The 26420-nt window shown below is 49.8% G+C and overlaps 1 protein-coding gene across 1 annotated transcript; it reads right to left on the bottom strand.

Annotated features, from left to right (window-relative positions):
• Positions 1-32: 32 nt before the first annotated feature.
• Positions 33-16000, bottom strand: FAM117A (family with sequence similarity 117 member A). The gene is given in 11 exon segments (XM_030465739.1): positions 33-1226; positions 1228-1266; positions 1268-1521; positions 2469-2594; positions 2901-3084; positions 3560-3688; positions 4019-4082; positions 4085-4131; positions 4607-4713; positions 7944-8140; positions 13742-16000. Coding segments are annotated over 11 exon segments (1278 nt in total). The 5' UTR covers positions 13842-16000; the 3' UTR covers positions 33-1195.
• Between the last annotated feature and the right edge of the window lie 10420 nt (positions 16001-26420).

The raw sequence follows: 26420 nt of genomic DNA, 5'->3' as shown, positions 1-26420 counted from the left end.
ATCCCAAAGAAGGGCTTTGGATGCCTGAAATATTTATTTTTGTTTCCTTTTTAACTGGCAATCCCAGCATCTGCAGAAAAAAAAAAAAAAAAAAACAACAAAAACAACCAACAGAACCAGCCAGCCCTCTAAACATAAGACAGGAACTCCAGAGCCAACATTCCTCCTTTAAGCTTTGCAATACATACAGAAAATACAAACTTCAAACAGCTGCAAAAATAGTGTCTTTGGAAGAAAATAGAGTTTCTACATCAGATACAAGAAAATTGGCTTCTTCAGTACAACCCAGAGCCTTCAAAACACAACAAAAACCCCAACACTTTTGTTGCCAAGAGGCTTTACAATCCACCTTCCCCTGGAGCTGGAGGGTTCTGGGCCAGTGCTGCTCTCACAGCTCCATGCACCAAATCCACCCTCAGGGTAGGGGGGGTCCTGACCCCCTAAAAACCTCCATCCCCCTCCCCCCCATCCATCCCACCCCAGCCAGGCTGTTGGGGCTCAAGGCTGGGAAGCAGCAAACCCCCCCCTGGAGCAGGGACTTTTGTGCACTGGTTTTTCACCTCCCTCATCCCAAGGCACCTGCAGGACCTTTCCCCAGGCACGGGGGGAGCAGACAAAGAGTTTGTGACTCCAGCACCCCCCCAGCCTCAGTTTCCCGAGTTTTCCAGACCTGTGGGAGCTGCACTTGGACACCTGCACTCTCCCCATGCTCCTTTCAAAGGGCAACTGAGGCACGGGAGGGCTCTGCTGCTCTCCAGCCCTCTCTGTGCCCTGAGGGAGAGGAGCTGAGTGCTGATTCTCATTCCCTGCTCCATCCCACTGCCTCCAGGCCCCTTCTCTCTCCCTCTTCCAGGGTTAGCAACCAGGGGAAGCTCCAACTCAACTCTCCCAACTCCAGCTTCTTAGAGACAGACTGCTCTTCACAGATGCTCTTCACCAGGCAACAATCACACAGGAACAAAAGACATGATCAACACAGGAAAGTGCTTTCCCCAGGGGGCTGGAGAACCTGCCTGTCCAGCAGGGAGGATCCGGGGCACAATGGACTTCACAGTTTCTATCACCCTGGGAGGAAACCCACTGTGGTTCTCAGTGTTGTCCCTTGGCTGTCACACATCCACTTCAAGGCATTGTCTCAGGCAGGCAGAGAGGAGCCAGAGCTGCTGGTGCTGACTGGCTTCACCCCAAAAAGGCTTCACACCACCAGAGAGCTGTGAAAGACAAGTCTCTTCAGCTTGGCCAACGTTCCAGTGTTCATAATCAGTGAGAAGACTTGGACATCTCACTGAAGCTCTCCACAGCAGCATCTTTCCTACCCCGAGGAAAGAAGGGGAAGCTTTGGCTGGAGGATGTAAACGTGTCGTGAGGGCTGGAAGAAGCTGGAAGCCCTGAAGAGGAAACCCCGTTTGGGAAGAGAGGTTTCCACAGGCTGACAGGGCAGATAGGCAGAACCCGTGGGGTTGAAGTGCATTTGTTCTTATCTGGGCAGGAGGCTGAAAAGGTTGAGCAGGGCTGGGGGAGCTGGAGGAGAAGAGACAAGAGTGGACATGATGATGGAAATCATGGAAATCCCAGATCACCATGGGCAGGGACCTCCCACAGCCAGGGGGCTCCAAGCCCATCAACCTTCAGTTTAGGGATGGGGCAGCCACAGCTTCTCCAGGAAACCTCTCACCGTCTCTCACCCTCAGTTCTTCCTCCATATCCCTCTTGCAGTGCAAACCTCCCCCTATCCCATCTCCAGGCCTGTCCCAAGTCCTCCCAGCTTTCCTGGAGCCCCTTCAGGCACTAGAAGGTGCTCAAGGTCTCCCTTTCTTCTATAGAATTAGAGTGGTTTGGTTTTGGAAGGGACCTTAAAGCCCCCAGTGCCACCCCTGCCATGGGCAGGGAACCTCCAGAGCCAGGGGCTCAAGCCCATCCAACTTGGAGACTGCCAGGGATGGGGCAGCCGCTTCTGGGGCAACCTGGGCCACCCAGGGGCTCAGCACCCACACCAAAAAATGTCTTCCTAATGTTGACTTAATCTCCCTCTGTAGGTGAAAGCCATCACCTCTCATCCTATCAACCCCTTGGGAAAAGTCCTCCCAGCTTTCTTGATTAGGAAAAGGCACTCGTAAGGGCTCTGAGCAACAAAACTCCTGGAGCTGTGCACACATCTGAGCTGGATGGCTCTGGAGGTACAGTGCGCACAGAGAGCCTGCTTTGTCACTTATTTACACAGAAACCTCTTATCTCAAGAGGCTCTGCTGGCCAAGGAAAATCCAGCAAGGAATCACTCTGCATGTCTGAGGGGCAGCAGTTCAGCTTTTAGCTCTTTCAGCCACCTTTTTGTTGGGAGTTTTTCCTAGAGGCTGCTCCCTGCTTTAAGGCCAGGGCAGGGGTGACACTGCAGCAACAGGAGCCTCAGCTGCCCCCACCCCACCTCCTCCCCTAGGACATCTGGAATGGGAGTTGACTTCTGCACCAACTCTCAAATTACGAGGCTTCTTCAAAGGCCAGGACTTCTCACAGCCCTCAGGAGTTCCCGTTTGAAACGTAGCTGTGGTTGGGTCGAGAGAAGAAGCAAAGGCCAGGACTGGGAAGGCTGCACTCTTGGCAGAGAAGAAAAAAAAATAGCTCAAAAAATGTCTTAAAATACCCAAGAGATTCTTCAACTCAGCACCAGGATTGTTCTTTTAGACCCTGGGCTGCAGGCCCAAAGCTGGGGTGTTTTAGCTGTGTAGTTCCAGCTCCCATGGTACGGATTGGAACCACCCAGCTGGAGAAAATCACTTCAGAATCCACACAGTGGATTGGTCAGACCTCTCTACAGCAGCAGAGAGCAGCCATTGCACTGAGGTTGCTGTCACACTGTGTCCCCTCTTGTGTTCCCCTGTCACCCTCTGCTCTCAGTGTTTCACCTTTCTCCTTTGGATCTGGCTGCTCTCTGCTGCCCACAGGGGGTGTGGAGAAAGGTGGAGAGGCACAGAGGGAGAAGGAGAAAGAGAGAGGCTGCTGCAGCTGCTGCTGGCCTCCAGAGTCAGGACACATTTCAGAGCTCTCTGGGCAGGTGCTGGGGCTCTGTGGCATCTGGACATCCAGAATCTAGGGAGAAGCAAAGTTTTAGCAGGGCAAGAACCTTCCTGTCCATCAAAGTTTAACAGCAGTTACACTCAGACAGCAGCTGCTGGGGGTGTCCAGACAGGGGCAGAGCTTCCAACCCCTTCCCAGTCCTGTAATGCTCTTCAGTTTTTAAGCATCTGGATCACTCGTCCCACACCTACACAGCATCCAAGGAGCCTCTGGATGGCAATTTAGATGGTGAAGGCACAATTTTAAGTTTTAAGCTGCCAATGAGGTGTCTCTCTCCTGAGATCACTCCTGCTGATCTCTCCAACACAGCCAGTGTTCAGCAGGGAAGCCAGCAGCCATTTGACCATTTAAACAGTTACATGCCTGGAACAAACTATAACTGCACAAGAGAAATCCCCACGGCAAGAACAGACACGGGCTGTGTCTTTATAGGGAAAGGGTTTCAGAACCCAGCAGAATTCAGGGCCATCCCATGACCACCACTTACCCGCAGAAGCTCTCATCTCCCTGTTCTTCACAAAACCTCCTCCAGTTCTTGGTTGAGCCCCTCCAGGCTCCTGTGCAAGCAAGGCTGAGCCTCAAAATGAGAGCTGGGAGAGGAAGCCTGAAGGGGAGTCTGGAACAATTCAGAATTACAGAAATCAAGAGTTGTGTCTGATTTCCCCTTCCATCCCCTTCCACAGCTCTCCAGGGCTCAGCCAACACCTTCCAGGAGGCTGCTGGCACAAGCTGACAGCAGAGCCACAGCAGCTCAGGAACTGCAGAGCAAAGCACAAGGTGGGGGAAAATTAAAAAATTAAAAAAAATTAATTAAAAAAAAAATAATTCCCCTTCTTAGGCATGGGAGCAGAAGTCTGAGAGCAGCTTGGACACCTGCCCACAGAAGCTTGCTCTCCACCTCCCTAGGACACATGTGACAACAGAACAGGGGAAGATGTGAACATACCTGAGTGATCCCAGGACAGCATGGTCCCCTGGAGTGGGGAGCTCTTTCTCCTTTTCTTTGCCATTCTGCCATTCAGTTTTGTTCTCTGGAGCTGTTGTTTCAGTTTTGGCAATCTGGCAAACAAAGTTTCAGCTACAGAACCAGACAAGCCAACACACCTCAACCAAAAAGGATCATGTCTCTCTCTCTCTTCCTCTCTCCTCTTTCAGCTCACAAGGAGGTACCAAAATAGAGAGGGTTTCAATCACAAAGCAGCAGCTCCACACCTCTCAAGGAAGGACAGATGCACTTGCAAGACTCATCAAAACTCCCCTTCCCCTCCTTAGCTGCAACGTGGCAGCGCCTTCCTCTGGGGTTGGGTTATCTTTCTACCCAGAGATGAGGAACCCAGCCCTGCTGGAACACACCCCCACACCAGTGAGCAACCCTGGTCCAGTGGAGCTGCTTTACCACAGCTTTAGAGGAGGTGGCTCTGCAGAGGGTGAGGGATAGAACAAGGGCTGAGGCCTCATCTTCAGCAGTATCCTCGTCCTCCTGCTCACCCTCACAATGCAGCAGGAGTCTCTATGTGTTAGCAACCAACACGACTTACTCAGGTTTACCTCTCTGCGATGATCTGTGCTGCTCCAGGAAGCAGAACGTTTGTGAGCGCCGGGGCCGTCTCCCGCTTCACCTCCTGCCAGGAAAACTGGAGTTGGAGTGATGAGAAGCACAACTCTGAGTGCTGGCAGGAGAGCCCTGGGGGTGAGTGATCAATTCCTGCCCTCTCTTCTCCTCCTGAATAAATACTCAACAGAGTGCACTAGTAAGGACCATTTGGTTGTGTTGCTAAAATCAAGCCATTTGGGAAAGATTTCTGCCTAGTGGGGAAGGTGGATCTCACACCTCACACACCTACATGGCAAGAGCCCTGCCCAGAAGTCAGTGGCTTCATCACCACGAGGTCTTGGGGGGATAAAGCACACCAAGCTGGAGAAGCAACCAAGCCAGCCCCCTCTTGACCTTGGGTTCCAGAACTCGGTGTCCAAAGTGGCGCTGAGAGGAAAAGCCTCACCCTGCTGGAGAACACCCTGCTGCCTCCTGAGGCCTCAGGCTCTTGTATCAGAGCTCAAAAGCAGGGCTTGGCCCCACTGAGTAGCTGCTGCTGCTCCTCTCCAGCTCAGCTCCCTCCATCCACAGGGCTGGGCAGCTCTGATTCCCTGGATGCAGAAAATCCAACCTCAGCACACACCAGGAGGTGTTTTCCAAGCAACAGCTACACTTTGAATATCAATGGAAATCAGAAAGGGCTGGTAATCTGATCAGCAATGGGTGTGAACTTCCTTCCACTGAACTCAGCCCTCTCAGCAGAGCGTCCCAAATCACATCATTTTCAAGCCCACCATCATTTTTTCCCCCATCATCACATTTCAGTGCCTCTCAAAGCCCTCACCCTGGTGTCACTGCTGCTTGCCATTTCTGGGGGAGGCTTGGATGAGATTTCCTCCTCCATCCTCAGCCACAGGCTGCCAGGAGGTGCAAGGCCTGAGAACAGTTCCTCTCTGAGCAGCTTAAGTGACCTCCCAGAGGCTGCTGCAAGAACAGCAGCTGTTTTAAACAACACTGTTGAGTCACAGGGATGACAGAAGCCTCTCCTTCCAACAGTTTTAAACCTATTTAAACCAAAGAAACAAGGTGAATTACCACCAGAGGTACCAGGTTTCCCTTCTGTAAAGGGATACAGATCATTTCTAGGCAGAAATACAACCCCCTCCTGACTTACAGGCTCAAATTAAACCCCTCCTTACACACCCCACTGTCTGCAGTGTTCCTGCTGCTAAAACCATTTACTGTCTCAGGTTCTGATGTGCCATGGAGAACCACAGCACTGTTTGTTCACCTTAGGAGTTCAGCTTGGTCTGAGAAAAGGAATCCCTCAGCCTGAACCACTGCTCCAAGGTTCCACTCAGCTTCAAGCTGTTGGTCACAGCCACCCCCAAGCCAAAGGAGAGCCCAAAACCATGGCAAATCCACAGCCAGGACCAACCTTCCAGCTGCAGCATATGGCACAGCTGATTTCATTTCCTACCTCAAAACATTCTCAACAACTCCCACATCATTATTTGGCCATTATCCCAAGGCACTGTGTCATTTTATCATCTTCCAGTAGATGACACACATAAGGAAGCTCAGAAGAGGCAAAGGTCTAAGAGACAAGGCTGCAGCCCCATCCACGTTACTGCAAGAAGGAAAATTCTGTGGGAGGCTGAACTCCAGCTGCAAACAACACTCCTGCTTTGCAGGATGTGACAGAAACTTCTTTCAAGTCACTGGAAGTCCCCTGAGCCCTGAGAAGTCATTTACTGCAGCCTTAAACTGTGCACCCATAGCACTGAGCAATGCCCAGTGCTCACAGAAAAAAACAGGGCCTAAAAAGGGAAAACAAAACCTGCAATAGGAAGGGCTGAAAGTGAGGAGTGTGTATGGGTCCCACCTCTGGCAGGCAGAAGGAAATTACAGAACTTTTTGTACAACTGTGGCAAAACCATTCCTCAGAAATAGGAGAGGGGAAAAAAAACCTAACCCCAAACCCCATGTTTTGTACAGCAAGAGAAAAGCCACAATCTCCAATCCTGTGAGTGCTGCCCATGTTCTATCTCTCCATAAGCACTCCCAATATCAAATCTGCAGAGCTCTGTGAAGCAGCTGATCAGCAGCTGAATCAGGAGGAGGTGAACGTGTACTGGCAAGCAGAGAAAGCCCCAAGGTTGGGAACTGCTGCCTGCAAACATGGAAGGAGTGGCAAAGTCCAGGAGGTTCTGAGGAGGAACATCCTGCAATGCACAAGGCAGTCTAGAACCTAGGATTGTATTCCCAGCTTTTCCCCAGATGGGGAATTTGAGACAAGAGGTTTGTGTGTGAAACAGAGGAGCTGAGGGCTCATGTCACAGGCATGTTGCAAGGTAAAATTAACATTTGCAAGACACTTGCAGGTAACTGATGAAAGACTCTGGCACACCCAAACCTATCCACTGCTGGGGAGGCATCAGCTCCAGGCTCAGCAGAGCCTCAATCTCCCATCCCGTGAAGAAGGAGGTGTCCCTCTTCTCCAACCTCTTTCCCAAAAGGGCCATGTGCAAGAAGAACTAATCAGCCCCAAAATACTGGGACTAAGTGTTCCCACCATGGCTGATGAAGACAAAGGAAGACACTGCTTCCTGCCTCAGAAATAAAGTCAGACAAATTCTTTCTCTTCCTTCCCAGCACGCCCTCTGCCCTCAGCAGTGCTCCTGGCACTAGAACCCAAACAAAAGCAGGCAAGAAGCCTTCAGAAAAGGACAATGGAAGTTGGAATCCAATTGAGAACTTCCTGCAAACAGAACTGTTTGAATAGCAAAGATCAAACAACAAGTTAACAGGATTAAACATGATAAATAAACCACTCTAAGCTAACGGATGCTCTTATCCTTCTAAATTCTTTCACCTCTGCAGATAGGCAGGAGCTATTTGCTGCTATACAGTAATATTTACAGGTTGCTAAGAGTTCCTCGAGATCTGGAGCTTTTCCATTCTCCAACAGAGTGAGTGAGCCCTTCTGCAGGAGCACCCTTGACTTCTCCCAGCGTGTGGCACTCAGCCCATGAGTCTTATGTAAGGATTGGCCCAGAACTGCACACCAGAAAAAAATCAAAGTAGCACTGAGCCAGTAGGGGAGAGAAAGCCAGAGGCCATCTGCCTCCAAACAAGGCCAAGGAAAGTTTAACTCTGCACCAAAGTGGAATCCATTGAAGTTGAGAAGCAAAAGAAAAACAAAAAGGGAAAAAAACCCCACAACAAATTCCTAGAAAGCTGCAGCTGGAGGGATGGGATTTTAACACCTTCCTATTTACCCCCAAAGCCTCTCCTGTCCCCGAGATTTTTGAGGGCAGGCTGCAGGCCTGGCTACCTGTGTAGCTTTGTCATTCATGCATGAAGTGGCAGCTCCCTCAGTGTCTCGTGGCCACTGTCCCAGCAGGTAGGAGCCCAGGATGGTGTCCAGGGATGAGGTGCGCCAGACACGGGGCTGCCGGGGGCCCGCTCTTCTCTGCAGCAGCAGCAGCAGCAGCAGCAGAGCAGCAGCAGCAGCAGCACAGGGAACACTGGCTGGGAAGGGAGGGAAAAGAGAAAGATCAGCTTTCCACACCTGAATTAATAAGCTCACATCCATCACAAAGATCACCAAGGAACCGACACACACAGCTTAGAAAAGTCCTGTTTACTTTTTGGTAACCAAAGTCCCATTACTGCTTCCCAACTCAGCTGCCCAGCTCTCAGGGCAGCTCCTCCCTGCCAAGGCCATGCAGCTGCCCTGCCCCATCCTGGAGATTTGCAGCTCCAAGGCTGAGACAGAAAAGAATCAGTGAGAAAAACAGCACTGGAGTGGCAGGGGGGCACTGGAGGGCTGATGACTGCCCCTCCACCTCCTCTCACTCCTCTGCAGGGAGCAGTGCTGATGCTTATCACCATGGATTGCTGCTCTGGAAGCAGAGGTTTATTGCAGTCCTCAAGTGGTTGCTTGAAATCATGAATCTGATGTTCCAGTTGAAGTTGAAGAGCTGCTACACAACCCAGTGAAATACTCAGTGTGCCCACTTTGTTTTGTGGTTGAGCATCAGGAAAACCCCAACCACTGTGCTGTCTGTAAGGCCTGGAGAACCCAGGCTCTGACTCAACAGCAAGAAGGAGCCTGCATGCCTCAGTTTCCCCCCAAGGAAGAGCTGTACTGCTTGCTCCAGTTTCAAGAAGGCCAAGAGAAATGTCTGCAAGAGGTTTGGATCTTCCAGAGCAGGACGTGAGCACTGGGTGCACCAGGAGGTGTGAGGTGTGTGCACCCATTCAGCAGAGCCCAGAAAGGAGATGTGGAAACTGCTCAGTGGCATTCCTGCCCAGCTGGCAGGGCCCCAGCTCCAGTCTAGAGCTCTGGGCTGCCCAGCTCCACGAGATGCTGCACTGCTGGCCAGACATGACTTTCCTAATGGTAACCAGAGACTGATTAAACAGAAGAGCTTTTAAAGAAACCTGGTTTAAGTCTGCGTGGCAGCAGTGATGCAGAGCAGCACAATCCAGACAGGGTCCCCCTTGGCTGGCTACAGCAAAGGGAGACAGAGCACACAGCTTTGCTTATCTTCCCCATCCCCCTCCTACATCTCGAGCTCCACACTCACACAGAATTGCTCTGGTTGGAAAAGAGGTAAGTTCAAGGCAGCAGGAAAGTTGGTTGCATTTCAATTTTGAATTAGACATGCAAATTACCCAACACATCAGAACCAGCCCTGGGGCCTCCTGGCAAGATATACACAGCTTCTGCTCCAGGCACTTTGTGTACAGATACTCTCTCCTTCCTCCCCAAAACAAGACACACAGACAGGTAGTGAGTTAACACACACATCCAGCATTCAGACTCTTCAAACACCACATTGTGTTTGGCAAATATTCTGCAGAGGTGTCCTGCACCACTGCAGGCTGAGGCTGTTCCAGGGACACAGCCGGATAATGCAGCTTTGGTTTTTATCAGGCTCAAAGACCACTGGAGCAGAGGAATTCAAAGTGAGAAAAAGGGAGAACAAAAAGGCAGATGGGAAGGCAAGAGCAGCTTAGTCCTAACCTGAGCCACACCTCACAAGGTCCACACTGGATTAAAGGCTCTTGTGTTGGGTCCAGCATTTCCAAGCACACTCCCAGTGAATGTGGAGGCAGCCACCAGGAACACTATTTAGAAACTCCTTAGGATTTGCAACTTCCTCTTTGGTGCCCTCCTTGCCCCCCCAGGCTGTGGCACTTGCAACTCAATACCTAAGAACTCCAGCTGCTCTTTCCTCTCCCTGGGCAGGCTGCTGGCAGCTGAATGCTCCTGCAGCCCCTCTCCCACACTTCACAGCACGTCCCCGCAAGAAGCCCCCCTTTGATGTCACCATTACAGTCAGGGTGACCAGGGTCACCTTCAATAATTCCAAACCTTCAACAGGGGAAACACAGTCAAAATCAGCCTGAAGGAACCTCAAGAACACAGAATCACAGAATCTTCAGGTTGGAAGGGACCTTAAGGCCCATCCAGTGCCAACCCCTGCCATGGCAGGACACCTCCAACCAGGTGCTCCAAGCCCCATCCAAACTCAACACTGCTAGAGATGGGGCAGCCACAAGCTTCTTCCAGGAAACCTCTTCCAGGGCTCAGCACCCTCACGCTGCAGATTTTCTTCCTAATACCCAACTAAATCTACCAAGATTTGAATGACCAAGAGCAGGACAACGTCACCACCTATGGGGACAACTGCATGCACTGGCTGACAAACACCTACAGTGATTCCTGGATGAACTGTCCCATCCAAATACAGCTCTGCTACTGAGCCACTCAGTTTGGTTTAGAGCAGCAGGAGAAGCCCCAGGGCAGCAGGGAGCTGCTGGAAGGAGGGTGCCCAGCCTGGTGTTCCCAGGCAGAGGAGAGGCAGCAGGCAGGGTGGAGTGTCCTGTTTACAGCTCCCTGCCTATTATCACCCTTCTGCACCGAGCCAGCACAGCTGCCACCTGGCCACCAGCTCTGGAGCTTGTCCAAGCCAACTCTAACAGCTGAGAAGTGTCAGGTTGAGGCACTTTTACTTTTTTTCATGTGAGTGAAAGCTGCTGCAGATAACAGAACCGTCGCTGTATCTCAGGAGCCATTTGGCTGCCTCCTGATTGCTGCACAAGGCTTCTGAGCAGCCAGAAGTCAGAGACTGGTGGCATTGAAATGTCTTTAAAAGCAGAAAATCTGCAGTGCTGAAGTTCTGGATTTCCACTGTCCTTAGCTTTCCCATCCACATCAACACTGGGGAGCTTAAGAACTTCCTAAACAGTCCTCAAAGTCAGCACAATCTCTGCATCTAAAAAGAGAAATAAAAACTTTATCCAAACTTTTAAAATCCCCAGGTCCACTTTTCAACGAGGAATATTTAAGAGCTGAATCAATAACACAACTGGCAAAGGAAAAATAAAGTTCCCATTACTACTTTCTTGAGCGTTTTACAATTTTCTTCCTCCCTTCTTCAGATTTCACCCAGGGGAAAGTGATGCTTTAGTATCAGAAGAATGTTTAGAAAAATTAGGGACATGTTGTTCAGACTCTGACATTTTTGGAATATGTCCCTGCAAAGGTCTATCTTAAGTGATGAAGCAGAAAATAACAGTTCCACATTTAAATAAAATCAGCTTCCAAGTTAACCATGGAACAACAGGCAGGGAAGCTTTCCCTGCAGTCTCTCACCTCAAGGTGGACCCAATGGCTTTGGGTACAGTTTCTGGAAGAGTTAAAGTCTGCAGGAGAATTTGTCAGGTTCAGATGGAGCCTAAGCAACTCCAGCAACAGCTTATGCAAATATCTTCCACCCCTGTGTAACAGAAATTACTGCTAATTATTAAAGGCAGAAAGGGACCTGGGAGTCTGGATTGACAAGAAACTGAACATGAGCCAGCAGTGTGCCCAGGTGGCCAAGAAGGCCAATGGCATCCTGGCCTGTATCAGAACAGCGTCACCAGCAGGTCCAGGGAGGTGATTCTGCCCCTGTACTCAGCCCTGGTGAGGCCACACCTCGAGTACTGTGTCCAGTTCTGGGCCCCTCAGTTTAAGAAGGATGTAGAGGGTCCTGGAACAGGTCCAAAGGAGGGCAACCAGGCTGGTGAAGGGACTCGAGCACAGGCCCTATGAGGAGAGGCTGAGAGAGCTGGGGCTGTTCAGCCTGAAGAAGAGGAGGCTCAGGGGAGACCTCATTGCTGTCTACAACTCCCTGAAAGGAGGCTGTAGCGAGGTGGGAACTGGACTCTTTTCACAGACGACCTTCAACAAGACAAGAGGACACAGTCTGAAGTGTGCCAGGGGAGGTTTAGGTTAGATATTAGAAAGAATTTCTTCACGGAGAGGGTGATCAGGCTATGGAATGGACTGCCCGGTGAGGTGGTAGATTCTCCGTCCCTGGAGACATTTAAAAAAAGACTGGATGTGGCACTCAGTGCCATGGTCTAGCAACTGCTCCGGTGGGTCAAGGGTTGGACTAGATGATCTCTGAGGTCCCTTCCAACCCAGCTAATTCTATGATTCTATGAAAGTTCTGCATCAGTTTCCCCCATCTACACCTTTTAATAATCTTTCCATCAAACGATGCTCCTGATTGGGGAGGGGGCTGAGACCAGTAAGATAACAGAAATGCCCAAGCTGATTTTCTCATGGGGCTGGCAAACCACAGCAGGACCCTGTGACACAGAAACATCTTTTAGACAAAACATTCACACCCAAGCAAGCTGCTGGATGTGTATCAGCAGCCCCTGCAGCACCACTTCCTTGATCTTTAACATCTTCCTTGACCATCTCACTTGCAGATCTCTAGATGAAACTTTTTTTTGGTTTTTTTTTTCAGAACAGCTACTGGGACACAGTTGAGGTGGCACAAGCAGAAAGGACAAAATGTTGGCCTCGTGCTGGTTACCACCAGAGTAGGAGCTCCTGTAGCAGAAAGGAAATGGGTTGGTCCTGCTGGTCACCTTCAGGACTAGGCTGCTTCCTGAGCCTGACCCAACAGCTTTTGGTACTGAGTGGATCTTGCCACAGCATCACCCTGAGAGAGCAGGAGGTGAGGCTGGTACACAGCAAGAAATCCACTTCCTGCCTTCCTCCTCTTCTTGTTTTCAAATATAAGTGGACAAGAGACACGTGCAGGACTTCCAGAAAACCTTAAAAACAATGATCCACAAACCACCTCAGGGAACTGCTCTTCATCTCACCTCACCCTGCAAGGTGCTACTTGATCAGAAAGTATCTCCTCTGAGGACCAACAACACTTTAACCAGGCATGTCCAGGGGAAGTGTTGGGGAAATAAAGATGAAAATAAAAGCTTTATAACCCCTTTAAATCTCACTTCAATTATCTCTGCAGTTTCATCATGGTCATTCAAGTTACCTGACAGGCCGTTGCCAAGCAGGACAGAAAATTCTCAGGAGCATGCAAGCTGCAGAAGCAAGTTCACAGTTTATTTTATCTGTTTCCTCACATGGAGCAGGTAAAGGAAACTGCACGTCCTGACTGCTGCACTGAGGAAATGCAAAAGAATCAGGTAATTATTTGAGCAGTCCCAGTCTTTAATGTAGCAAAGACTGAAACGCTTCACAGAGGAGGAATTGGCTTTTCCCAGCACTGTGCTGCTCTCTCTGCCTTCAGAAGAAATGTGAAGATGTCAGAAACTGTGCTTGCACCCATCACAGCCAGCCCAGGCACTTCCTCATGGCCCACACCAAAGCACTGCAATTTCATGCTGCTTCTGCAAAACAAATCTCCCAGAGAGGACCTTAAGATATCACACAATCTAAAAGCAATGCACGAATATGCAAGGAATAAATGCTCTTGCTCTGGGAATCCCAGAAAACCTAAGAGGAGATGAAGAGGCAGTTTTATTTGTTCTTAATTAAATTTAGGATTTTATGCTTTGAGCACTACAGAAATCTGCAAACGTGCTGGGAAACAGAAGTTTTTCACAAGAATTCATGGCATGGTCAAGTCAGGAAGGGCAAGATCAGGAGGTGAAGAGGTGCTGGGATGGAAGTTCACAGAAGCTGGAGAGAAAAAGATTTTTAAGGGCATCTCAAGCTTTAACAAGAAATGGAATAGGAGATCCAGAAATACCTGCCAGAAAATGCTTACTCAAGGTACCAAAAGATGAGCAAGGTTACAAACTCACTACCTGAGGGGTCTCCACAAAAGTCCCACCACAAGAAGAAGCCATGCAGGGAAGCAGAGAGCACCTCCAAGACAAGACAGGCTGCAAGCTGGACTGTCTGCATTTTCTAGGAAAAGACAAAAAATTCACTTTGTCCCAATAAAAGAAAGTTATGTTCAGTGGAAGAAGAATGCAGTGAGACACCCAGTTGTAACTGCTATGGGTGGGTGGAGAAAATGAGCAATTTGAATGCTCAGGGGCTTCTAAAAGGAGAATGAATCTGGAATTTATAGCAGATGAGAAGGTAATGATATCCATCCTCCTGCAAAGGAGTTAACATCTCCACAGCACCAACTCCTGGCACTCAATCTTTTCTCCTCAATCCTCTGCAAAGGAAATATTCTGCACCTCTGGCAACATTTGGAACATGACAATCCCTTTGCCTTTAAAGATTTACAACTGAAGGGAAATTCACACCCAGGCCAGGGAGGGATTTCACAGCTCTTTGCTGGTTTCAGTAAACATTAACACAGAAATGCAAAACCCTCCCAGCAGTGAAATCCATCGCACCTTCCGGCCAGGAGGCAGAAGCTGTGGTTAAACCACTCTGCCCCTCAGGACTCTTGCTCAAACTGGAGAAACACAGCCCCAAGCCACCCAAAAAAGGCCCCCCTGTTCCCAAAGCACAGCTCTCCACAAGAACCTTCCTCTGCTTCAGTGCTTGAGCAACCTAGAGAGAAGCAACTCACCAAGGAGAGGGTGGAGGGGTGTCAGGAAAGCAGAAAAGCCAAAGAGGATCCAACTCCAGCTTGGGAGGGTGGATTCCCATCCAACCCAGCAGGGATTTGCCCCACTGAACCAGCCCTGAGGGCTTCACCCTGGAGCAAAAGGGATGAAATTCCATGCTTTGTGATCACTGCCCTGGATACAGCTGGAGAGGGCTGCCCAAAGGACACAGCATCTGCAGGCAGCACTGAAGGGAATGAATAAGGAACACCAGCAGCTCAAGCTGGATGGGTTTTGGGTTTTCCCCCCTTTTTTTTTGGACAGTGTTGAATTCCCTCCAAGAGGGCTCAGTGAAACTGAACCTGAGCACCCCCCTCCCTCCCGTTGATGGAGGAAAAGAGCTGAACTCTTCACCTTTAACTTAATTCTTGCAAAGTTTGTTTTTCAAATAATAAAACTATCCGGAGAATTTCAGCATCCTCCGAGTTTTGGGTTGAAGTGCACAACTCATAAATCCAGCCTGATGCAAGGCACCACTTTGGTGGGATCTTCAAGTGAGCCCATCCTTTACCCACTGCTACAGCCTGGGAGTGCTTCTGGTCTGGCTTCCAACTCAAGAAATTTAAGTAAGAACCAGGAAAAATAAAACCCACAGATGGGCAGGCAGCCTCTCAAGAACAGTAAGTGGTTTAGAAACAAGCAAAAACTTGTTCAAACATTAAGTCTTGAGGACTTCTTCATTCTGATCCTGGAGAACACAGACTGAGGAGCTACCAGGATCACCCATGTCACCTGTATCAAAGGAGTGACACCCAAGCAATGAAGACAGAGCTGTGGGTTTGGGTTCCTCTCATCTTTTTTTTTTTTTTTTTTGTGAACCCAACTAAAATCAGTTCCTACCAAGCAGCTGGGAGTCAAGATCACTGCAAAAGGCAAAGCTCTCACTCCCAAGATGACAAACCTTTGATTCTCAAGCACTTGGAAATCTTCAGTTACAGATAAAGTAAAGCAAAACCAGAGCCTTGGTATTTCTACAGTTATGGACAAGGTGGAAAAGAAGGAATAAGGTTTCCTGTCTCTTATATTCACACAACCACATCAATCACATCACCTCCCATGCTCAGTCATCTCTCTGCTGGTTCCACTGAAGCCATCTGCCTGGAGGGCCCAACATGCAGCTACTGAAACATCTTTTCAGAAAAGTAAAAAAAAAAAAGACAAATCATCTGCCATACCCTCTGCTGACCTTCCCAGAGCCTTTTCTGACACCAGAGCTCAGGGTTCCAGCCAGCCTGAGGAGTGGGAGCACAGCAGCATTCTGCATTGAGCATGTCAGGAACCATTCCAACTCTAATTCCTGCTCCTAAACACTTCCATGGCACACAGACTGTGAGAAACTGAGGCAGAGGGAAGAGATGCAGCTTGCCCAGAGTCATGCAGCAGGTTTCAGGAGGACAGAAACAATTATCTCCCAATATTTTCAAAGAATGGGCTAACCACACAGCCTTTGATATTTTCCTTATTTCCTGCACAGTAACCCTGCATTAGCAGGTGGTTTGAGTGGAAGCACCACAAGCTTCATTTGTAATGCACAAAGCACCTGTTTAATATAATTTTCAAGTTCAAGGTATTTATATAAATACCTTGAAAATATAAAAACCTGAAAATATGAACTTTCAGGTTTCAAGTTATTTAATGTAAATTTTGCAAGCTCAACACTATTGGTCTTTCTTGGAGATGTTTCTTGCACAGCTGTGGATCCCTCCAGATCAGTACTGTCACCTCACACTACAGGAGCCACAAAGGAAGTACCAAGATCATCTTAGTCAAGGCACTGACACAGCATTTCAACACCCAAACTCTGCATTCAGAGAACTCTTTGGTGCTCAACATTATTTCCCTTGTTGCTTTTTTTTTTTTCCTTTTGCACCCTGCACTCAGAAAGCAAAACTTCCCCACACCTGGCACAGAACTGCCTCCTCTCTGCACAGATGGGTGTCCAGGATCCTTCAGTTCTCCCACAGTGGTGAAAACATTGCTATGGTCCATGCTTAGACAAGCCCCAGCTGAAAGGCTCCTAAATAAAAATCCATCCAGGGTAAACTACCTGAGAGCTTCCCAGTTCCTCTGGAGCACTGAGAGAGGACAGCAGATCAAAGATCAAACCAACTGCACAGCCCCATCCCTTCCCCTGCTCATGGTTTTAAATGTCATCTCCAGCATCTGAAAGCAGGGAAAAGCTTGTTTCACCCACAGAAAGTCAACACAAGTCAAGATTAGTTAGAGTTGTGTCCTTTGTTTCCCCTTTCCCACACCCGTATCCAGAGGCAAACAAACTGGGAGCAGCAAGTTTAGAATCAAGAAATGATCTCTATCAGCTGAGCACTGCAGTTCCACCAAGGGGCTCCAATTACTGCACCAGAAACTCCTCCATTACACAAAGCCACCTGCACTGCTTTGCCTCCAAACCTGAGCCACCTCCTGCATCCAAGCTGTGTTTTCCACAAAGCCCAGATTGACCCCCTGGGACACAGCCAGGATTCTTCCTGGCTCAGGCAGCACCAGGACATCTTCAAGATTTTTTTCCCATCCTTCAACCAGTCTCTACATGACTGGGTTTTTTTTCCCCCTGACAGCTCTCTTACCTGTTCTTAACCCCTCAAATTTTATCAGCTTGCTTACCCCCAGCAAAACCCTAAAGGCAAAGGTAGAATTACCTGACAGTGAATCCCAAACTTTGGAAATGCAGAGCTTGTTGGAGCTGCTGTTTGCACAGAGCAGCAGCACCATTTTCCAGCCTCACCTCAGGGGTTTTGTTTCACTTTGGAAGAGTTTATACCAACTAAAGTTTCTCTTTTGGACAGTTAATACCAACCCTGCTGCTACTTTACTGAGACAGCCCGACTCTGAAATCAGAATTTTACACTTTCCAGCTGGGGATGAGCACGATGAACCTGTGTTTTCCCTTGTTCATCTGCTTAAGCAGCCCTTGAAAAACTACAGGTGTTAAAGAGCATAAAAGAAACCTTAAGAGGAGACACCACAAACATCTGCACCACTATTTTGGTAACGAAAGCTTTTATACCCATCCCTCAGGACACAAAACCCCATCAGATACCAACTGGTGAAGCAACCACAGCCAGGCCTAAAGCATTTCAGATATTCAGTTGAAGAAGAGGGGATGGGGGGGAGGAGACCCTCATACCAAGTACTTGATGCCTGCAGCAAAGGAAAGAGCAGAGAAAGAAATTGTTGATGGCTCTGCTGTGTCACTCCCATGTAGGCAGCAATCCCACTGCACCTTCAAGTGGTAAACAGACATTTTTATTCCTTAAGAAGCCATTTTCATTTTGCTAAACATCCACTCAGTGTTACCTATGATTAGTGCCCCACTCATCTGCCTCTATAATATACACCAGGCATGGGTTTAATTCAGAGACCAAATAAAGATATTTGGCAGTCTGCTTGCTTGGCCTCTCTAGCAGGATCCACACAGCAAAAACAAGTGGACATCTCAAAAACAGGCAAGTTCAGCAGGCAAGCAACAAAATCCCATCCAGATGAGTCAGCTCAGCCAACAGTAACTTCCTGAAAAGCTAAAAGGCACCACATAATTCTGGGGTTGTAGGGGTGGTGGTGGGAAAACTGGTGAATTTTTAAGTTCTGGTGAAGAAAGATGAGCAATCAAACTGTGCTTTCACAGAAGGCAGAAATGGATGAAATGTAAGGCACAGCTCTGGTCAAAGCCTCTCATTAAACCCTCAAATCAACCCCACAGGTAAGGACTTGCACCTCTGCACCCTACTGCTCTTCCTGAGTACTGTTTGGGAGGCATCTTTTCTCCTCCCAAAAACTCCAGTCCAGAGGAGCAGCTGGGAGGTAACTCCCAGTGCAGCTCTTTATCCCAACTTACACATTAAGGAGCAGGAGTCTGCTCATCTAAGTAGCATGACAGGACTTTGCTTTCCCACCACATTCCATCATCTTCCTCTCTGCATGAGCCCATTTAGACACCTCAGACTGCTCACAAAATCACACATGCAGCAGTGGGTCTGAAAATTAAAATGTGAGCTGCAATTTAAATAGTCCTACTTATTTTTTTTTTTCCTGTATGATACTAGAAAAGACACAGAGACTTCTTGATGCATTGCTTGAGAAATCAAGTTCCAGACCTGCAGTGGTGGATGAGATCTGGGGTTACAGCCAGGCAGCAGACTCAGGAGTGCAAAGCCAAGTCTCAGGGAGGCTGAAGTCTGGATGTGAGCTTGGAGCCTCTCCCACCAGCACCTGCTTCTGCGTGGGGGCTTTGGAGACAACAACAGAGGCCACAAACAGCACAAGCACTGCCCTGAACTCACTGAAACTTCAAAGTCTCCTCCACCAAAGCTCACAGGAACTTTGCCAGCACTGCAGCACCTGCAGAGCTCCCACTGTCCCCTCCCAGCCACCCCCCCACCAAAGGGGGCAACAGGGATGGGTCTGCCCTGCACCTGAAGGGATCAAACACACATCACCTGCTTCACCACCACGAGCCACATCACAGATAGGGAATTAAACGAAGACATTGACCCCAAGACACATCGGATTCATCACTACAAGCCCTGACCTTGAAACCCTGGATTTCCAACCCACAAGTCCTTTTAAAGTATCCTGAGACCTCCTTCCTGGCATCCCCCAGCTCTCCCTTTTAACAGAAGCCCTTTGAGAGACTCAGCAGCTGCTCCTCATCTCAATGGGATCCTCTATTATCAGAGCAGCTGCAGGATCAGCCCCTGGATCACCCTTGTACCTCTTCTTCTAAAACCCCAAGCCAGAAGCAGCAGAGCTCCCCTGCAGCCATCCACCACACAGCTCCAGAGCAATTCCCAGAGTCCAAGGAGGAAACAGGAGATAAAGCAACAAATTTCCATGCTGAGTGCCCAAAAGGTAGGAGCAAAAGTGTTAGGTTGTGACTCCCCAGGATACCAGCTCTGGGCTCAGCCCTGCTGGTTTATTGCTACAGCTCCCACACAGCCAGAGAGCAGCAAATTGAAGCTTACAAAGAGCAACGAAGCAGAGAGGGATGGAAATTTAAACACTTCCAAGGCTGCAGATGAAATGACTCCGATCAAGAGGAAAAAATTCAAGCTCCTAAAGCCTGAAACTGTGAGGCACAGAGCCAGGAAGAAATGAAGAGCAGCAATTCTGGGTTGTGTCAGTGGAGTTCCAGCTGTTCTGCCCTCAAAAGCTGCATGGCACTCACCATGCTCCCAGGAGCAGGTACAGAACTCAACCCTCCAGCTCCCAAGCAGCCTGGCTTCTCTTTTCTAGGAAATTTGCTTCCTTTTCATAATCTTTTTATATATTTTTTTTCTTTCCTTTTTTCATCTGAAACTCCTGAGTAATTGAGAACAACCACCTCGATGGCAGCATACTGCTGAGAGGGAGAGAACAGCACTCAGAACAATTTATTTTATTAACTTGTTTCAAGGGTAAATTGGGTAAAAGAGCTTTTTAATAGCTTTGCTGATCAATACCAACCCTGCCAGTGGCAGGAACGACTGTAAGGCTCAAACAGTGATGCAGGATGGTTCAGGAAGGACCATTAATTCTCTGTGTAGGATGGGCTGCAGCAACTCCTCTGAAAGATGAAGTAGCTGATGCATTAAAAAGAGAGCAGGGCTCTGAGCAGATGCCACCAGGATCAGATGGACCAAAGCCTGACAAAGATTTCTGTTCCCTAAGTTTGCTTAATCTTATACTGAATTCAAAACGTGTCTTGTTGCTATTTTAATACTTCTTGAGATAATGGAACAGCCAAGCAAAAACCCGACATCCAAAAGCAGTGTCAGGAACAGCCAAAAGTAATATGGACATCAAGAAAAGCCAAAGACACCAAAAAGTTGTATTTAAACAAACATTCCTGAGGCGGTCAGATAAATCTCGGTCATGTAATTAAGGACAAATTGCCATTAGCACAAATCAAATGATTGCTTCTTTATCAAGCCAGATCAGCTGTACAGAACACAGAGCTCGGGGCTGGTCGGTCGGTTTTTGTTTTTTTGTGAAACCACCTGGGAATAGGCAACTCCTCCTTGGGGCAGCCCGCAGGCAGCGATAGCTCCCGCCTGTGACCCCTCTGAGCATCCCCCCCGGGCCGGGGTCCCCGCTCACACCTCTCCGGGAGGCGGTTACAGCCCCCGGGCAGCGCTGGAAGGGGCGCGGTTCGGTTTTCCTCCGCTCGTGGCCTTTGCTGTCGTGTCTCCCCCCGCACCTCCACCCCGGTTTTGTCTTCCATTCTCTCTCTCTCTCTCTCTCTCCTCGCCCCGGTTCTCACATTTCCCTTTCACTTCCACCCACACGACATCAATGAGGAGCAGACTCCTCAGCGCAGCTCTCGCCATCCCCGGAACCCCCCACCCGCTTTAGGGGCCGGGCTCGGGGCGAGCGCGTTACGGAGCGAGCAACTACCACTAGGGTAAGGAGCGGAGCAGGCATTACCACCGGGCTGGAACCCCCACCCCTGGCCCCGGCCACAGCCCCCGGAGCCCCGCCGGCTGCAGGGGACACGCGGGCTCCCCGGAGGATCATACCGGGAGGCTCCCGCCTCGCTCCCACCGTTACCTGCCCGGCCCCCGTCTCCGCGGCGCTGCTGGAGCTGGAAGGGGACGGTGGCTCGGAGCGGCTGCAGCCCCCCAGCCCCTCCGCGGCCCCCGGTGCCGCCCGCCCCCGCCATGCCCGGCCCCGCACTGAGCCCCCGCCGCCCCCAGCGCCCCCTTATCACTGCTCTGGGGGCGGGGCTAGCGGGAGAAGTCCGGAGCTCATTGGGTGACGACACGAGACAGGTCCGCCCCCCCTCCCTAACGGGAGCCAATGAAAGCTCTCTCCGAGCTCCTCCCCCGCACGCGCTGCAACGGTAGCCAATCTGAAACGCGGTCACCGCAGAAGGGCGTCACCCGCCGCGCCAGAGCCAATCAAAGAGAGGGAAGGGATGTTCGAGCCACGCCCACTTCGCAACAGCGGCAGAGCCAATGGCAAGAGGACGCACAGCACTAAGCCCGCCCTACCGCGAGTTGGCCAATCACAATGCTTCCCTAACGCCCCGCCCCTTACCTCCGCAAGCAAATGAGAGGCCCGGGAGGGGTCACGTGGTCAGGGCCGGTTTCTCTTTCACCTTGGGAGGGAGGAGGGGGGGGACGGGACGGGACGGGACGGACCCGGGGGGGGCACCCACACCCCCACTCCTCCTCCGGTGCCGGGGACCCGGGACCCGTCCCGCTGCCCTCGCCGTCCGCTCGCCCTTCCCGCCGCATCCCCAGGGCAGCGGGAAGAAGGCCCGGACACCCCGAGGCTTTACAACTCCCAGGGAGGCGCCCAGAGGGTCCCTCCCCCCCCCCTCTCCCATCCCCTTGGGTGAGGGCAAAGGTAAAAGCAAAAAAGGCGGCGAATCGGTAAAAATAGCTCAGAGTGCAGAGCGGGCTCCAGCACGGAGCTTGCAGGGCCCCCGATCCACCCGCTCCACCTGTGGGAAAGAAGCCGAGGCCTGTGCCACCTTTTAGGTTGGTTTTTTGTTTTTTTTTTTGCCCCCTTTTCCAGAGCTCTGCCCCCAGCACAGGGCTCATCATCCCACTCGGTGTTTGCCTTTAAATCAGGAAAAGCTCCTGTAGAAACTCATACTGCAGGGCTGACTGCTGAGCAAGTTTTGTGTAAACTCTTCAGCCATCAGAAACTCAAAATCTCTCAGCCCAACCCCCTCCCGGCCTGAACTAAAGAGTTTTAAAAAAATCCACACCTGGAAAAAAGAGGAACAGAAATCAGAGCGTGGAGGGGTTCTGGTGCTGCTCCCAGAGCATGCAGAGGCACTGGGGGGAGCAGAGATGGCTCCATGATGTCAGCAGAGGCCTGGGCAGGATCAGGCCACATCACCTCACTGCTCACTGCTCTGTTTTGCTCTGAGATTTGATTCACAGAATCCTAGAATGGGCTGGGTTGGAAGGGACCTCAGAGATCATCAAGTCCAACCCTTGATCCACTCCCACTGCAGTTCCCAGCCCATGGCACTCAGTGCCACATCCAGGCTCTTTGGAAAGATCTCCAGACACGGAGAATCCACTACTTCCCTGGGCAGCCCATTCCAATGCCTGATCACCCTCTCCAGAAAGAAATTCTTTCTCATCTCCAACCTAAACCTCCCCTGGCACAACTTGAGACCCTGCCCTCTTGTCTTGCTGAGAGTTGCCTGGGAAAAGAGCCCAACCCCCCCCTGGCTCCAACCTCCTTTCAGGGAGTTGCAGAGAGTGATGAGGTCTCCCCTGAGCCTCCTCTTCTCCAGCCTCAACACCCCCAGCTCCCTCAGCCTCACCTCACAGGATCTGTGCTCCAGTCTCTTCCCCAGCCCAGCTGCCCTAGGCTGCCTGCAGGGTCTGACCCTCAGAACAGTGGGAGCAGACTGAGGACCCTTCTCCAGTTCCCTCTCCCACCACCACGTGCCCCTGGCTCTGGAGAGCTTTGCTGAGCACACGTTTCCAGAGCTGCTGCTGATCCCACTGGCCACCAGTGTCACCAGTTCCATCAGCTGCTCGTCAAACGGGGGTAAAGACCTGAGAACCTTGCCAGGAGCCTGAGGGAACATCCCCTCGGGAATGACAAAGTCAAAGCTCTGGATAGGCCACAAGAAAATGGAATGCTCGGGACTTGGGGTGCCAAAGATTTGGGGAAGGCAAAGCTGAAGCCCTAATTTACAGTATTTAACCCACAGTTTTCCCCAGTGCTAAGCAGTTGGGAATCTGTCCCCAGAGCCCTTTGCAGGTTCAGGCTCCTCCAAGGTGCCTGCTCACCCCTTGTTCCTGCAGCCTCACCCCTGGCAGGTGCAGAGGGAAAAGTCCTTCCACCTGCCCAGGGCTCTTGGCAGCCCATCACTCACCATCCTCTGGCCTTCTGTTCCTCAAGTACCATTTCTGATTTAAATGTTTGCCATTTAAACCTTGTGTTTATAACCTGCTGTTTGATTTCTTGAAAAGACACCATGCCATGCAGGCTTTTCCCCCTTGTTCTCGTCCCTTAAAACACACTTTTAGCCTCAATACTCCTCAAATAAAGATTGCTGTGGTTCACCCTTTCCACTCACCACATCTCCACCAAACCCTCAAGCACCCTCTACCTGCTGCAGGTCTTGATGCAGCTGATGAACCCAAGTTAAGGGGGGTTTAGGGAAAGGATCTTTCCAAGTGAAAAGGGTGGAGCTGATCTCTCTAACCCAGGAGCCTGGGAAGCTGTGGCACCACCAGATAAGAAGAAGTGGGGGAAGAGGGAGGGGGGGAAAGCATGAGGTGGCAAAGCAGCCCGGGCTCCCTGCCAACCCCTCTGGAGAGGAGAGGCCGAGAGAGCAGCAGTTGTGTCTCTCAGCAGCTATCACAGCAGAGCAGTGCTCCCCATCTTCTTCCTCTGTCACTCTGCTCCCCAGGCTGGCAGTTTCTATTTGCATGTAATCAGGCAGCAGATGGGAAACTAAAGAGATGTCATTTTCTAGAAAAGCCCCACGGGGGGGTGAGAGAAGAGGTGGTGTGGATTGCAGTGCTGCAGTTAACCCAAGGCAAAGAGGGAACGTGGCTGCTGATAGAGGCAGAGATGAGACAGAAACCACAGCCTGGGTTATTAGAGCTTGGTAAACAAACAAAATGTCACCCATCAAATTAATCATTGCTATCTCTTCTGGCAAGGAGTGCTGTGAGATCTCTGATAAGGTGGAAAACCCAGTCACAAGAGGAGGCAGCACAGTGATCTCTGCTCGGGACTATCCTAAGGGTAAGGGAACATTCCAGAACAGCAGCAGTGTTAGGGGCCATTTCTGAGAGATAACAGCACTCACCAGGAGACAAATTTTCCCCTGTTCACTTCATCTTACAACCTAAAATTAAGTTTTAAAACTAAACAGGGATCCTCAAGTGTCTGCTCTGCCAACAGTTCTTCCTAGCCCAGCTCCCACTGCAGAAACAAGGTAAAACCATAAATCCCCTGGGATCAGCTTAAGATCAGGTAGTCTTCTCATTAAACAGGGAAGATTAGCTGATCTTTGAAACCTTGCTCTTACTCTGTACACACACATTTCTTCATGTCAAACACTCTTCCTGAAAATATTTCCTTCCCAAGGTCCATAGTAGCTATTAGTAATGAAACAGGAAATTAAATGTAAGAAAAAGAAATGTAGAGGGAACTATGAAAGTACAGGTGTTCAGAAGAGCATGAAACTGCAATCAAAAAGTTGCAAATGCCAAATAGAGGAGTTTTGACAATGATTTTTTTCACTGGTTGCTCACTTTTTTCTAGGAACCCTTCACAGCAAGTTCTTCCAACCTAGAAATTCAAATTCACCTTTCAGTTTCTCTGCCCCGTTGTATTTTTAAGGCACTGTGATTTGCACCCAATACCCACAGCTGGAACAAACTAAAAATACCCACTCCCCTGCATGCCACTTTGTTTTAGCATAAAGGAGGTCACACAGCTGTGCCTCTGATTGTTCTCACCATATCTCCTGCTATAAATACAGGGAGGAATACTGAAAAAAAAAAATTAAGTGGTTCAGCAAAACTACACCAAGAGCTGCTCTGTCTCAAGTCCAAGTTTTGCTTTCATCAAATGCTTCCCTCAGGGTTTAAAAGCCCACATTTTGCTTTATTATGTAGGAAGAAGCAAAAAAAGCCCCAGCTGCTCCCTATCAAATGGGCTACAGCCATTCTAGCTCAGCTGAGTTGCCTATTATCAGCCAAACTTCATTTGCAAGAACAGGCCTTGCTGTATCTTTCCCCAACAAAGACACACACCACAGAGCAAGCCTTGGAAAACTCAAGTTCCAACATTCCTGCAGGCTACACTCTGGCCTACACAATGCAGTCATCTCCCTGTAATTAGGATTCCTAATGATGTGCTGCATAGTAGCAGCAGTAACACAATCTTTTACAACTGCTGAAGGGCTGTGGGTCAAGGATCTGACTTCTCATGCTCTGCCTGCTCATTTCCATCACTTGTGGTGCAGTGGTTCCTGGAGCTGCCTTTCCTGGCAGGGGAAGAGAGCTGATCTCCCCCTGCCCCTCCTCTTCTTCCCCCCCCCCCCCATTACTCTCAGTTTTCAGAGCCTGAGAAAGTCATTTCATCACAATTAACAAATGGCACAAAGCTTCAGAATTATCAAATGCATCTCATGGCTTTGGCTGTGTGTTCCAGAAAGTCAGCGTGTGACACCACAGCACTGTCCTCAGGATTCACAGCCATGCAGGAGAGTTTGTGGCAGGGGCCTGACTGTCCCTTTCCCTTCCCCCTCAAACCCCTTTGGGTACCCACAGCCCAGAACCACCACCCACCAGTGCTTTAGTGCTGTCCCTTGAGGAGGTGACAGACAAATAGGAAACATAAAGAGTTCCCACTGCAGTTCTGTCATTCTGTCCTAAACGAGATTGTATTTTCTGGCTGTTTGCTCCACGTAGGAGGGAGACAGAGCTTAGATTTAAAGTCCTGATCAGCTGAGCATGAACGTGGAAGATCAAAGGGTCATTCAGCATACAAGCAAAGCTTTCCCTCATTGTCCTTGAACAAAATTCCTCTCACTCTAAACTGTGGAGTAAAATGCCTGCCTGTCTGCCTCCCACTCGATCCCCAAGAGAGATGGCTGCATTTCACTGCTGGACAGTTTCTGCACTCAAATGTTTTGAGATGAAAAGCTCTAAAGAGCAGCAAGATAAATAAAACTGCAGTTTATTAAAAGAGACTAACAGATTATTCACCAGACCAGCCAAGCTATTTCACAGTCTGGTCATGCTTGCAGTGAAAACAGTGTGAGTTTTGGGAACAGAGCACAAGCCCTGCTAAGAGTAAGGAGACATTATGAAATAGATGATTTTCACTAAGTCATGGAAAGACAGGAGTCCTAACAGTCTGAATCATCAATGTGTCAGAAAAAAAGAGTGCACTTAAAAGTAATCACTGATGTCCAGCACTGCCAATG

The sequence above is a fragment of the Calypte anna genome, chromosome 27 (assembly GCF_003957555.1).
Source record: "Calypte anna isolate BGI_N300 chromosome 27, bCalAnn1_v1.p, whole genome shotgun sequence".
NCBI classification, from domain to species: Eukaryota; Metazoa; Chordata; class Aves; order Apodiformes; family Trochilidae; genus Calypte; species Calypte anna.
Note: the sequence above shows the minus strand (reverse complement) of the source record. Positions and strands in the feature narration are given on the sequence as shown.